The sequence below is a fragment of the Apiospora phragmitis genome (genome assembly GCF_038363925.1).
Source record: "Apiospora phragmitis strain CBS 135458 chromosome Unknown utg000002l:1.0-5516284.0:1.0-5523493.0, whole genome shotgun sequence".
Classification (NCBI taxonomy): Eukaryota; Fungi; Ascomycota; class Sordariomycetes; order Amphisphaeriales; family Apiosporaceae; genus Apiospora; species Apiospora phragmitis.
Genome location: NW_027117400.1, coordinates 3828818 through 3843382, shown reverse-complemented (window position 1 = coordinate 3843382; position 14565 = coordinate 3828818). Strand labels below are relative to the sequence as shown.

General features: G+C 51.8%; 3 protein-coding genes across 3 annotated transcripts; all 3 read left to right on the top strand.

Annotated features, from left to right (window-relative positions):
- Nucleotides 1-4772: 4772 nt before the first annotated feature.
- Nucleotides 4773-5686, top strand: PG994_001967 (cell polarity protein alp11; the record flags this gene model as incomplete). The annotated part of the gene is made up of 2 exons (XM_066853376.1): nucleotides 4773-5009; nucleotides 5198-5686. 2 exons carry the CDS (start codon nucleotides 4773-4775, stop codon nucleotides 5684-5686), a joined length of 726 nt encoding a protein of 241 aa, XP_066721517.1.
- Nucleotides 5687-8449: 2763 nt separating this feature from the next.
- PG994_001966 (uncharacterized protein) lies at nucleotides 8450-10067 on the top strand (the record flags this gene model as incomplete). The annotated part of the gene is made up of 3 exons (XM_066853375.1): nucleotides 8450-8698; nucleotides 8754-9676; nucleotides 9737-10067. 3 exons carry the CDS (start codon nucleotides 8450-8452, stop codon nucleotides 10065-10067), a joined length of 1503 nt encoding a protein of 500 aa, XP_066721516.1.
- A 1968-nt stretch (nucleotides 10068-12035) lies between these two features.
- Nucleotides 12036-14332, top strand: PG994_001965 (uncharacterized protein; the record flags this gene model as incomplete). Its single annotated transcript, XM_066853374.1, has 8 exons — nucleotides 12036-12190; nucleotides 12543-12577; nucleotides 12666-12836; nucleotides 12897-12933; nucleotides 12990-13080; nucleotides 13140-13176; nucleotides 13251-13359; nucleotides 13510-14332. The coding sequence occupies 8 exons, from the start codon at nucleotides 12036-12038 to the stop codon at nucleotides 14330-14332; spliced, it is 1458 nt and encodes a 485-aa protein (XP_066721515.1).
- Nucleotides 14333-14565: the final 233 nt, after the last annotated feature.

The following is a 14565-nucleotide window of genomic DNA, read 5'->3' as shown; positions in this document are numbered from 1 at the left end:
CATCAATGGATGGGCGATGGGGGTAGGGTGAGAACGAGGATGCGTTTGCAGGTCTGCATACCGATTGGGTGTATTCGCTTTTTGTAGTGTTTGTGTGTGTGCTGTATATAGATGGAGAGCGATAGTCCTAGACTCGTAGTTGTGTGGTGGTCGTTGAAGGGAAGGAGATGAGGTGTCAGATCGGTAAACCTTAACCGTAAGCGAGCAAGCGACAGGCTCCAAGGAGAATGGCCATTGTATATATATTGCTCCATTGGGAAAAGCAACGTCGAGACTTGTCGTATTTGACTGGTCATAAATAAAGGCAAAAAAACAATTGCAGAAGAAACTCCCGCCAGGGCATAGGGGACAAAGGTCTTTGTTCCTTCGGGGAGTAGGTTAGCAGGCGGGAAAACGAGGCTCGGGGCTCTCTAGGCGCAGGTGCAGGCAACTTGCAGGACCGTCTCCAACGTCTGTGCGGTATTTCACCTGTACATGTTGCTTAGGGCCGCCTAATCTTCCAATTGAGTTCACGTCTGGATTTGAAGTGAGATGTCGCAGGTCGGCATGGAAGCATGCTGCTCCTGAACACATGTCACAACTAAGGTTCGGGTCTCATAAGACGGGTAGTAAGAAGTATACCTCGGATGGTCCAATGTTCCAAGCATTTGGGTGCATCAGGATTCCCGCTCGCTCTTGTCCTCAGCTCTCACAGCTCCCGGCTCAGCTGAGGTCGCCCGCTCACGTGGTCTGGTAGTTCATCACGAACTGTGCAGGTAGGTAGGTAAAGTACCTAACACACACTATACATATTCAAGATCTCGGCATTGGAGCACCAGATTGAGTACCACAACCAGTAAGATCTAGATTGAATTAAAGCAAATAAAAAACTGTTTGACGGCAGGCAGGCTTTGAACACTGGTCCAAATCGGGCATCCAGGTCGGGAGTCCAGAGGGCTACCTACTATACTAGCTACTGGGCTTGTAGTAGTAGTAGGAAACAAGTTGGCACCCATCGTCAATGCCTCACTGCCGGGACCAGCCCTCTTGGGGTTGATGAACTGGCGGTCAGCCATGCATAATGCTTTTGCCTTTAGCATGCCAGGTACTTAGCCACATGCGTACGTACGTTCATCAACAACCGATCATTATCACTACGCATGGCATCTATGTGTATGCAGCTACGTGTGTAGTCCAAGCAAAATCCGGAGGCGGTGCCGTACCGCTCTTTCATCGAAACCCCATCTGACGGATTTTCGAGAGAAGAAGAGGGTCGATGATGGCGTGCGTCACGACACACAACCGCCATGAACCGTGATCTGCCCCCGCCATCCATGGGAAATGTGACTCTCTCTTACTCATGCAGGCTGGATTATCCATCATCAGGCGAACCGGACCAATCCTAGATTTTCTATTTATGTAAGGTAAGAAGGTAAACATTATCGAGCCACGCCAGGCCATCGTGTGATATAGGAGAAGAGCAATGCTACCTTATCTTTACCTACCTAGCTACATACCTGCTATCAAACAGACGAACCTCTTCTACCTACGGCACATATGTACACCTCCATCTTTCTCTCTGGCACTCTGTGGCTGACGGTATGTTTCGTTTGTGCGTTCTTTTTATGGTCTTCCTGACTTGGCTTGTTTGTCTTGTCGCATCGCATACATACAGTAGGTGGCTGGTGATAGGATCAAAATCCCCGTCGGCTCCTCGCCTTCCTTTTCGACCTTTGCAACGCCAGGCTTCCTTGCTAGTCTTGCAGATTGGGGTGGATTGTTCGATCGACTTGATCACGTTTAGGTTCAGGGTCCATAACGAACATCCATGATGATGCAAAAATGGAAGTCTGGCGGTGGGCCCCGCCAAGGATAGGGAAAGAAAGAAGAAGAAACAGTTGAGCGAAGCGCGCGCTCTCTTGATTCCGATCTGATATTCTTGAACGATTGGCTGACACATAAACTAGTAGATGAGGCAAGCTGTTGCGTGGCTCAACTGCCAGGGAGGCAGACGGTGATAGTTGTGATACTTTTAGTTACTTAGCACTAGCTAAATCAAGTAATTACAAGTCAGAAGCCCCTCTCTTCGTCTTGTCAGTCCGTCAGTCAGTCATTCAAGAAGACAACGTCGAGCATAGCCGCGTGGGGTGCGTGTGTGGCGGTCACGGTGTAGCGCAATTAACTGTATCAATTGTATTCTCTCATCCCTCTGCTCCAGGTGATGAAGAGGCTTGTCTGGTTCTGTTGCTGCCCGAAGGAAAAGCGGAGCAATGAGTTTGAAGTCGTCGTTTTGAGTAGCTGTCATTAATCGAGGCCAATTAATTACTTGCAACCCCTACTGCCACGATCAGGATCTGTGCACAGCATTATGGTGATGGCATTATACTATAGGTCGTTCCTCCAAGAAAAGAAGACAGTTTTGGAGTCCAATTTCCTTCAAGCGCAAAGGGGACGAACCACCACTATAGTCCGGGTATGGTCGGGCGCTCCGGTGACATCGTCCACCCCGTGTTTCACGAGTCCCTGGGAATGCAACCTCCTCACCGCGGAAAACGAGGGAGCTGGAAACAATGTGTATGCGATACTTTATTGGCCCTGTTTCCTGGGTGAATTGCACTCCCATGACTGTTACAACATCACAATATGACGAGCGTCCGTCAGCCTTCCAAGCCAGTCACGGTCAAGCCCAAGGAGTTGGGCTCAATCAACTGCGCTTTCATGCATACAGCCCTCCTGGCTAACCAATGGGGCCGTTTGTGCCTCACAGCGCCCTGGAAGCCGTCTACCGTGCCGAACTCTCTGATCAAGCCCGCAGCTTTGTTGGCCTTGCAGCAATGCCTGGGCCTGGCCGTTTGGTCAAAATTCCTGGATTACCGCTGCCTACGCAGCTGCTTTCTCCCAGGTACTCATCGGATGAATCGTGGCCCAACTGTATTCAGTTTGGACTTGAGAACATAGCCGTGAAGACGTCATGAAGGAGATCTGCTGTTGTGAGACAACTGGGAAAATCGGCCCTCATGGCGACAAGCTTCAATAGTACCTGATTTGGAGATGATACCATATCAATACTGACAAACCTTCCCAGAGTCCTAACACACACCCTGTCCGGGGGATATGAATTCCAGATTTTCAAACAACCATCGGGTCGGCACAGCCAGTGCAGTGCAGCCCAGGCATTCTAACCTTGGCAATACACAGCGGTGTGGGAAGCAAAGGTTGGATGCTCTGCCTAGGTTTCTGGCAATATCCAGTATCTACGAACTGTGCCCACTGGGACCACCATGACGGGCATAGCGACCGACAGTTACCTGCCGATTGGGGTTGGAAGAAGAGGAAACAAAAAAGAATAGCGCCCGAACAAGTATGTACATCGACAATGATATTATCCATGCTCACCCGGAAGAAAGAGACATCGGGATGCGCGTGGCGTAATGTCTCACATTATGATAGATCATTGTCCTCATCTGCATCTGGACTCCGACCATGACAGGTAAGGGAGAACCACTCCGTGTGTTTGTAGTTTCGGGCTCACCATCAGCCGCGTCCCTGGCCCTTCCCTCTCCGGCGAGGCGGCTAAAAGATGACGACTGCATTGGTAATATCAGAAGGGTCATGTAAGTGGCTACCCGACGTACGTATCGTGTGCTGTTTGAAGATCGTGCTAGAAGATACAGGTTAAGAAAAGAAGAAGAAAAACGTAGCAAATCCGAAAGGCTACAGCTTCGTTACTGGAATAGACCCGGCGTGCAGATATTATGAAGCCCTACCATCGTGGTGTACTACTATATCCTACATGCTGTTTGGCCGCATGTTGTTCTGCCAGATGCCGTGATGCTGCTCGGTAATCCGCCAAGTAGTGACAAGTCCCACCAACTTAGATAGAGAATGTGTAGAGTTGCAAACGGCGCCCGCCAATAAGCAAGTTGGTCGCATGGAAAATGGGATGGGGTTTCATCGAGCAAGCATATGGCCGGGTGCATACCTTGTAATCGTCATTTTCAGATGGTTCAAGATGTCAGAAGCGAAGCGGCAACGATGAACCGCGTTGGAGACCGGGATGGAGGTGAGCACATCAAGCATGTGAAGCAGACGGGCGGTCCAATATGATCAATGAGGTTGCATAGGACGGGAATGATGAATGCCAGGGTAATAATGGCAGCCCCCAAGCCCCACGAGATCCGTCTCGAGTTCGCGGAAGGAGGCAACAAACGAACGACGAACATATTTATAAATAAAGTTGCAACTCGATTGTGGCGGACAAGTGGCTGGTATTCGATTGGAGGTACTGTACATACAGCGCGCCATGCATTTACATATGTACATGCGCAAGTTCAGCCACAAAGGAATTGGATGCATCAAATACCTACCTCCTGACGTTTCGATCTTCAATCCTCGAATCGTTCAACGGCCGTGCTTGCTCTGAAGATTCGGGTCGCCCGAGTTGAATATTGATCTGACACTTCAATTTCTCGGGTGGCCGTGCTGTTCTTGACAGGGACACGACGGATAAGGACCCATTCACCCAACGAACCAACAGCAACCCTGTCGTAGCTCTGTGCGCCACTTTTTACGGAAACCACCACCTCCGCAAGATCGCAACGTCCAGCTCAACGCGAAACCAGCAGGGGCCTTGACTTCTAACGTCCTTCTAGAAGAACCATCCGTTCCGTGTCGCAGTCAGGGGCTTTTGTTGCCTACAGCTTGGACCACACCCTATATCTTGCACATCCCTGCCTCGGTTCACCCCCTCTCGCCTCGGCTCATCGCTCGTTCATCTCAACAGCCTAGCCAAGATGGCCGATGTTCCGCTGCAGGTCGTCTCCGAGAACTCGGCGTCTGAACGACGTATCACGCCATCATGGACCGTATCTCAGCTCAAGGCAAAACTGGAACCCATGACAGGGGTGCCGCCTTCGGCTCAGCGGCTCGTCTTGAAGACGCCATCCAAGGAAACCGTGGCTATCGAGGCTGCGGATGAGGATAACACCTACCTGTCTAGCTTCCCTCTTACTCCATACGCAGAACTGCAGGTAAGTTAGAGCAACATTGTCTGTCTGTCGATGACAAATGGGCGGCTGGGGCGGGCCTATAGCCTTTGCGCAAAATGCGCAGGATTGCACGCAGACGTGGTAGCGTCCGGTTTCATCATTCCGGCATTGAAGGGCTGCTCGCGCAGATCAGCCTGGGTCTTGTGCATCGGTGGCTAACTATCACACAGGTTGTCGATACGAGACCAGCTGGACAGCGGCCAAACTATACCGACACTTCGGGTGTTGACAAATATGTTATGCCAGCTGATGAATATGAGAAGAAGACGGACTCGGTCCTGGCCTGGAAGAAGGCCGAGAAACTAGGTCGCTTCAATCCAGACGCCCCCAGCTTGGAGCAAGCGAAGATTGACGCCTTTCTCCAAGAGATCAAGAGCCGCAATATTGAGGTTGGCAAGCGATGCAGAGTAGGCGGTGAAGACACGAAGAGAGGGGAGGTCAAGTATGTTGGAGACGTCAAGGAAATACCTGGCGCGCTGGGCGCTTGGGTAGGCGTTCAGCTCGACGAGCCGGTGGGCAAGAACGACGGCAGTATCGGCGGCACGCGATACTGGGGCCAGGAGTCGAGCATGAAGCATGGTGTCTTCGTCCGGCCTGAGCGAGTCGAGGTCGGCGACTGGCCAATGCTGGACGACTTGGAAGACATGGAAGAGATCTAAACCTCTCCGAGTGTGCAATGTCACCAGCATGCCATGGTCGACTATGGATTGCAATAGAGATTCCATTCCTGGAACTGTATCACCTTCGTGTTCGCAGCCACGTTACAGGTCTTGCGGCTAATTAAGGCAAATAGTCCATACACAAAAAATGAAAGATATCCAGACGAAGTTCGCATTTCATGGGTACCCGGAACAGAGCAGCCTGGACGGTCTCTATTTGGGTACAATTTTCTGCGAACCCGCGTGGCCTTGCCTGGTTCTTCCGTTAGCCATTCACCCACAGACGGAACCCGTATCATTAGCTAGCACACGCAGTGGCCTTGTCTCCATTTTGTTGTTGCCCCGAATAGCCCCCTAAAGCAGAGTCTGCTGTAGCGATTCGGCGAGCGACAAACAGGTGTTCAGTGGACCAAGGACCGACCCCCTGGTGGCTACCGTGGAGTACAACACATAAACTACGATGTTCTTGCGAAAAGGGCCACCTGTTAAACCACATATATTTATACTACACTCCTGAGTGGCGTCACTTATATTGAATCCGCTTCCTTCGCCGAATCACGAAAGCTCATACTTGGCCGAGTGAACATAATCGAAAGGCTTGATGGTTTGGAACAGTATGAGACAGTTTCGCCAAGATCGCCAGGGTGCTTCGGAGGACGGGCGAATCTCAAGTGAATTAAGGATGCCCTAAAACAATGTTTTGTATACACAACTGTGAAGCTGCGCCATTTCTCCAGCCAAGCGCTGGGGTATTGGGGGATATGCAGGATATGAACGGGTAGATCATGCCTCTCGTTACGGGATGCGTGTTGAAAGAAGCCTGTCACGATCCCAGTGCCTGGTTTGTCGTGCTGTCAAGTTTCAAAAGGCTACGGAGATAGCTGCGCCTTCGATGGCACGAGATACGGAACGATGCTGGAGGCACAATGTATATGATATGGTCCATGTAGTGAGATATGACTTCTTATTGCTTTATAGATGGCATTTGTATGCGTCTAGCGATGGCCAGGGATTGAAATATGACCAGGCCGGTACTACCTACCCTATAGCTTCACTTCTCTGGATGCACGCTCATGTTTTTTGAAGCACACCAGGTGCATCAATTGCGCCAGCTATTCCTTTGATAGCTTCATGTAGTTATCCCCATCACCGCCAGTAATTACTGTTCCAGATCACAAGAAAGCTCATGTTCCTGGCCAACTCCTCTACCAGTACTATAGATGAAGCATGGAAAGCCGAAGTGTTCCCTGCCCAAGATCCATTTGGTGCCATAGGGCGATGGCTCCTGGGGCCCTCTTGCCTGTTTCCCATCACGGGTTCTTAGCAAGTGCTGGCCCCTGGGTGACAGGTCTTGGAGGCTGAGGTTACGGGCGTTGCACGTGAGACGAGACAGTCCCTGCCCCTCGACCCGTCAACTAGGTTAACTGCCAAACCTAAGCTAGCAGTGGTACTACGTGATAATATCCCGAAGTTAAAGTGCTTACGGGGCAACCTAAGTACTAAGTTAGGTACATAGTCTGTCTTTAAGTTGTTGTTTTTTAGCTACAGCGTATTGGCCTTTTTAAGACACATCCGCCTGTCAAGAGAGGGAGTTAGGCGCCGCTAGGGTAACTGTTCACAGACTTGTGTATCACGTTGACAACCGAAGATATGCCATGGCCATTAACGACGAGCTGCTGCTGCTGCTGCTGGTCACGGCATCACTAGTCTACTGCGTCACGATTGAACGGGGCCCGGAGATCGGCTGGCATCTGAAAAGGGAGGAAAAGAGTCGTCTCGTCGAGAAGTTCAAGCACACTGATAGATATCCCAAACTCACTTGCATTGAGTCGTCCTATCATGGGGACACTTCGAGGCAGTGCGCGTGGCGATGGACGCTGCTCATTGGCCGAAAAAGGCAGGAGAGCCAGGGAAAACAAGACGGTGCTTTAACTACAACCCGACGCTAAAACCAGCCTGGTGTCTCAGATTCTCAACGCAGCACCAAGATCCATTTCAGATGCGTCTCGGATTGTGCCCATCAACGGAAGGAAGCAAAGGTACTGTACAGTAGCTGGTCAACATTTAATTTGGCTGTGAAGCTCGGCTTTGGCAGTGAAGCACGGCATTCATTGGCTCCAAGTTTCCCCAAGTTCTTCCTGCATTCGCTGATCAAGCCGTCGCTGTAGTGTCCGCCGATCCCGCCAGCCTGCTAGGTTAATTGGAACCATCCACTTCATCATGCCTACGTAAAGTACAGGCATGGTATACACACCAACCACCAATCCGATCCTACACCTTATCCTCCTTCATCCTGCTGTCACAGTCCCGGGCAAAACAGTTTTTACGTACGACTTGCCTTGCGCCGACGAGGAAACAACCGGGAAACGCCAATCGCCAATCGTCAATCGCCAGGTGCCATTGCCATTCTTTTCTTTCCTTCGTTTCTTTCCAGTGTATTTTGTCTGGTTGATCCGGAACGAGGCAGAGCCGATCCCCCGCATTGTCCATGCTTGCTTGAAAGAGAAGGGTTAGAGCGTGACAGTGTATGTGCGCGCACGAGAGAAGTGACATCGCCAGAGAAAGAGAGAGAAATCAGAGCAAAAGCCAGAGTCGATGCGCACTGCAGGTGGGATGCGACAGTGTGCCTCCGGTCGGGGCTGTTTTGCGCAAACATCCGGACTTCCTAGTAGATTCCCGGATCTCTGCGGTTTTCGCCTCAATCATACCTAGCCTCACGCCCATTGCTAGGCCGTTCGCGTGCGCGGTTGCAGCATATCGACCATGGTGACGTCGACCGTTACCTCTGTCGCCAGGATGGCTTACACTCTGCTGGCCATCGCCTGCCTTGTCTTTGCCGTGGCTGCCGACGACCCTACGATACGAAATATTACCAACGTCCCGGATTATTATACCAAGTCTATTATGAAATGCTCATTGACGCCTTCCGACTCTGGCCCTCTTGCGCAGAATGTTCCTGTCTCGCCGTTGACTAGACAAGCCGGATTGAATGGCACGCTCGTCACATCCAAGGTACCCAATGACGAGGCCACAGTTCAATGAGTAATGTATCTAACTCGATGTGTAGTCATTCGCCATTCAGGGTAATCTGGTCAACGTCAATACGAAGAATTACCTAGAGCTCAACGACCCAAACATAATAGCGTACATGTCCTGCGACCCGAATAAAGACGACTCATTCATATCACCAGACGACATGTTCAACGCCATCACTTCGGGACCGAACAAGCCAAAAGCTATAGTCCTGTATAGCATCGCGGGCATGAGTTGCTCCTTGGGAAAAGAGCCCGCATACACCTCGATCTGGACCATGGTGAGTAACGACGAAGCTCGGAATGCAAGAGGCATGGTAGCGAACTCTGGCGGGACTATGCGCGCCGCCATTACCGGTAGCGATTCCCAGGGTGACGCACCCCCAACCCCTCAAAGCGGTGGCAACAACTCGGCAGTCGCAATGAGCATCCTGTACAGCATCACCGGACTGATAACATTATTATTCTTGATTATAATCGGCACAGGCGCTATCCGGGCACACCGACATCCAGAACGATACGGACCACGTCCCATGCAGAGTCGAGCTCGAGGCTTGGCGAGGGCCGTGTTGGAGACCCTACCCATCGTCAAGTTCGGCGACCCGGCTCCTGCTAAGGGAGATTTAGAGCAGGAACTCGAGAGCGTCTCTGGAGATCACCGTCCAGGTTCAGCAAAAGTCTCACACACCGTGCAGTCTAAGGAGACCGCGGCGACGCCCAATGTGCCGGCACAGACGACAACTGAGGGCAACAGTGGCTCAGAAGCCAAACCAGTCGTGGCAGGTACGCCCGCGGCAAAGCCAGATACCCACGTGAACGACGAGAATCTTGGCTGCTCCATCTGCACGGAAGACTTCACGGTCGGGGAAGACGTACGAGTGCTCCCATGTGATCACAAATTCCACCCCGGTTGCGTTGATCCTTGGTTGGTAAATGTTTCCGGAACATGTCCGCTATGGTAAGTTCTCTCTTTGTTTTCCATTGCACCTACCCATATGATCGCTGACGTGTTCGAAAGCCGGCTTGACCTCCGGCCACAGAGTACACAAGATGGAGACAACGACGCAGGAGACCAAGGCGATTTATCAGCACAGCGAAGCCATGGGGAGGGTGAAAGTAACGATGGTGAAGCAGGACACCGTCGAAGGAGATCTCGGTTGCTTGACTGGAACATGCTAAGACATGCATCAGTGGACGAGCGCATCCGAGCGCTGAGGCAGTTCCGCGAGCAGCATGGGCCCTCTGAAAACGTGGCGTCAGAGGACCGGGCCGGACATAACCTGGCCGATAGATTACGCGACAAGTTCCATATTCGAACGAGAACTCAGCCGCCAAGGGATGCGGAATGAGACTCGGTTCCCGATGGCAAGTTGAGACGCTTGGCTATCAAACGTTTTCCCTAAGCACGTCACAAGCTTGGGTGACACAGACCGAAAAAGAAGAAGAAAACAACAAAGTAGCATGACTCAAACGACAGAGTGTATTCAGGTAGTACATACTCGGGTGGCAGAATATGATAGCTCTTAACACAGGCGTTGGGTAGATACCTATTGTTGCCGGGGGTGTGGTCCTGTTGGGACGCGGATATGATTATGGTGCGAGACGGCATCCCGGAAATGCGCATTGGAATGGCGTTGGGGCGAATTGGGCTATCTGGGTTCCCAGCAGAGGCTTTTACCGATGGAAATAATGTTTTAGCTGCCAGGATTGATGCAGCGATGGCAGGCAAAACAAAACCTTGGGCGAAAGGAGGGCCAACCAAAGTACAAACACAGGTCCTGATCCGGGTCTGGGTCTGGGTCTGGGTCCCTAGTCTTACTAAATATAAATAAATATGCCTGCACCTTTATGACTACCTGTCCATAATCACCCGTGGCATCACTGATCGAGTTGGTTTTTATTTGCTCTGTGTGACGTAGTTTTGGCAGCTGTCAGTGCGAGAGTTTGCGCATCATGAAAGCACTGTCCTCACTGTAGCAGCTTGGCCTCTGACCATATGATACGATATGCCCGAGTGGACGCGAGTACACGAGGCCTATGAGTCCGGATACTTAACGTTGGTAAAAGCTTGTGGCCTTCATGGACCTGAAGAAGTGCGGATGGGATAGACAGGCAGCTGAATGCTTTTACTCGGACGTCGCATTGTTACCTATCCAGCTGTTCCGTCGACAGCTATCGATGTAACCCACCGCTACCAGTTGTCGGAGAACTACCACGAGTGTTTTAGATAGGTATGCTTGTAGTCGATCACTGGTTTTTCCTCTTCAAGAATTGCCTCCCTGCGGCTATTTAGTCTCTAGAAAGCATGAGTGAGCTTTGGTGTAAAACTCAGTCACCCCTTTCATGGCCTCATTATTACCGGCTGAGTTGAGGCTACACAAGCGCATGCAAGCGCATGGTCGCAGAGCACATGTGCCCCTTTCTTGGCTTCGGCCCATGATGACAACATGCGCTGCTGCAGCCTGTACATAGATATGGGAGGCAAGTGCAAAAGGGTTCGACGGGCTGAGACGAACCCTCGGCCTCATTGGAGCGGCTTGCCGATCAAGCGGGCGTGTCTCCAATCCCATGGTGTATCGTTGGCAAAGACTTGGATAGACCAGAGTCAGAGTTTGACCGCACAAGTCAGGAGACAAGATGGAAACAAGTAGGTATTCTAGGGTTCCTGCCATCTGTCAAGATATTTGCCTAACCTGTAGCTCCTCCCTCGCACCTTCCCGCCCTCGCCTCGCCGCCCCAAGGTTCGTCAACGAGTAATTCGGCACAGTATTTGTCATTTACTCTGGTTCCCGGGCTCAGGCTTCGTTGCATCAGACCAAAGGGGCCGGTGATCGCTGGTCTTCCTCCTCCTCCAGAACCAGGAAGTCGAGTGGTTTTCTATCTCGAGCCCCATTTGACTTATGGAAGTGGTCCGGGATTGCCCAGAGTTGCCACACAATGCCATTAGTTTTTGCCTCTCTCGGGGGGTCTTCCTTCGCCGCCGTCCCATGGTTTCCCAACCGTCAATGTCAACCGAAAGAGTATGTGCTACTGGCGATAGTATACTGCTATGTGTGCCTGACTAAAGCTAACATCGGCGATCCCAATTCTATTCAAGGCGAGGGGGTCAGAACTTCGGCATTGCATGCGTGCATATACACGGATTCCGACCCCATCCCAGGAAAAAGGGCAACCTTTCTCATCCATTCCTTCCCCCTCATCCGTCCTGAATCGCTTTCGCTCCCAATGCACACCCAGCGAGGAAATGGTGATGTGAAGGAATCTATAGTGTTCTATCCTCACGAGCAGCTGCCTCAGCCGCATGAATCCAGCTAGTCATGCCGCCGCACTCGCCTTCGCCTGTTTCTGGGCACCGCCATCGAGCCTCTATTCTGTGGCACGCCAAGCGAGATCAAGGCGAGCCCCTCGTCGGAGAGGTCATGGGCTTACCTCGTCTCGCTGCTTGCTCTCGTGACCCTGACAGCCTTCCTGAGTATGTGCGCCCCCAGCCCCAACCTTTCGACACCATGCATCTGCCCATGAATGGACAACTCCGCTGACTTGTCGTTTGTTTACAGCGCAGAGATATCTGGCGGTCAAGGTGTGGAAGAAGATACCCTTTGTCATCTGGAGTAAGTGTCTTATATCCTCCGCCTCGCAAGCACCAGACCAAGGCTGATGACTCCTGATGCTGCCCGACAGCTGTTTTTGCTGTCCTGGTAGATTCGTGGGCCTTTGCCTTGGCCACGCTCATCCTCCAGCATGGAATTAGCCTCGGTTCAGTGGGTGTGAAGAGCTGCTCAGCCGCTATCTTCCTCTGCTTGATCTTATATGTCACCACAAAGGTGCGTCAAGCGACTCAAATTATCCCCCCAGAAAGGTATGCCCATGTTGACACACAAGATCAGATAGTACGGGAGTTCCTGCCAAACAATAAAGTTTCTCGCTCGCAGCTAATGTCACAACAGTCCATCTGTCTCTTCTTGAGCGAGAGAGCGGTAGGCCAAAAATCCACACCCCTTGCCTGGCTCAATTTTGGGTTGACCTGACTGTTTGGCTGCTGCAGTTTATCGTGAGAAACGGCTCCAAGAGGCGGCTTAAGTCAAAGTTATACCTCTTCAACTCTGCCGGACTAGTGTGTAAGTGATTCTGTCCCCTCATTATCATGCATGAGCTCATGTATACTGACCTCAAAGCAGGCACTTACGTTATAGTGTTAACTCTAAACTTCGTGCAGTAAGTGTTCCCTGTTACCAGAGCATGTTGAGCAGTTGCTTACAGAGTCTCCCTAGCCGGATATTCCGCCTGGAAAATGGACGATGCATCATCGGAGCACGGAGGGCTGTGTTGGTACCTCTGGTTTCCTGTGATGTACTTGTCAATGTGAGTTACGCCCTGCCATGGCGTGACCGTAGCAAGTCCTGATACTCACGACCTTGTAGATATATCTCACGACACTGTTTCTGATACCACTTCGAGGTGAGTCGCGCACGCAGGTTCCAGCTTTGTAAACTATTTGGGGGTTTCATCTTCAAGGTACTAACACGGCGCAGACCTTAATGCCTCCACGGGTATGCTGCGAACATCAGCCAACGTCAGGCTTCGCTCCATCGCTATACGCACATTCATTGGCTCATGTTGCACAGCCACCTCTAGCATCATGTAGGTAGTTCCTCCAGTCCTGGGATGGAACGAAGGACACTGCGTTGATGGAAAATGCATGCTGATAATCGAGGATAGCAACCTCTCATTCCTCATGGCCCTCAACGGTGAAGCCACTTGGTTATGCTTCTTATGCTGTAACTGTGACAGTACTGCTCCCCTTTTATTCTGCCCCCGTTCCCTTTCACCGCACCCCCAGACCGAAGTCCAGATACTAATAATGCCCACTACCCGTCAAGTCTTGTTCTCAGCCCTGGTAATCCAATGGGTCACGAGACGCGACGACGTGAACGACACGTGCTCTAGCTCAGGTTCCTGTACGGACTACCACCGCGCCGAAGCCTTGGGCGGAGGCTGCTGCTGCGTGTCCGAGGCCGGCCCATCATCACCATCATATGATGCGACAGGAAGGAGGAGGTCCTCCGCCGCCACAACAACGCCCTGGTGCTGCCGCCGCCCCAGCGACGGGACGACGAGGGCGGCCAGCCTGATGATGAGGCGGGACTCCCTGGCCTCGGTGCACAACGGGAAACCCCTGCTGCTGGGGCACAACAACAATCCCGCCTCCAATGACTACCACGTGGCGGTCGCGTCCGCCGGCCCAATCCACTGGGAGAACATATTCTCGCTTTTCGCCCACGATGACCGGTACGATAGGCAGCAGAACCCCAGGGAGGTCACGCCAGGCACGTTAGATCCCATAACAACGACGACGACGACGACACCAGCCGCGGCGCCCGTCGAGGATGTTGGTGGCGGGGTTCCGGAAATGGCTGCTGCTACCGATACAGCAAGAAGCGTCGGTGCCGCCACCACCGATGCCGTCTCCCCCTTACAGAGGCCTAAGCCTTCTAGGACACTGTCGTCTATCCGCTCCATCCGCAGTATCGTGACGAGAGAGCCTAGCCAGATGGAGCTGGCTCAGAGTCCAGCAGGAGAAGAAGATTGTGCCGTGGAAAACGGACGACAGTAAATAACGCCACCCTGGTTTATCTCATTTTCATTTACATTTTCATTTTCACGTATTGTACTATTAGTCCGCTAGCATACGTGTCCGCATACTGTTTCGGGCACGCGGAGTTTTGGGAGGTTCTTCTCAGAGATGTACCCCTTTGTCGCTTATGCTTTGCTTATATGGCGTCAAGGACTAACAAAATTGGGGACGTATACTATGGGTTTGCACTATTGATATGTACTATATTGAAC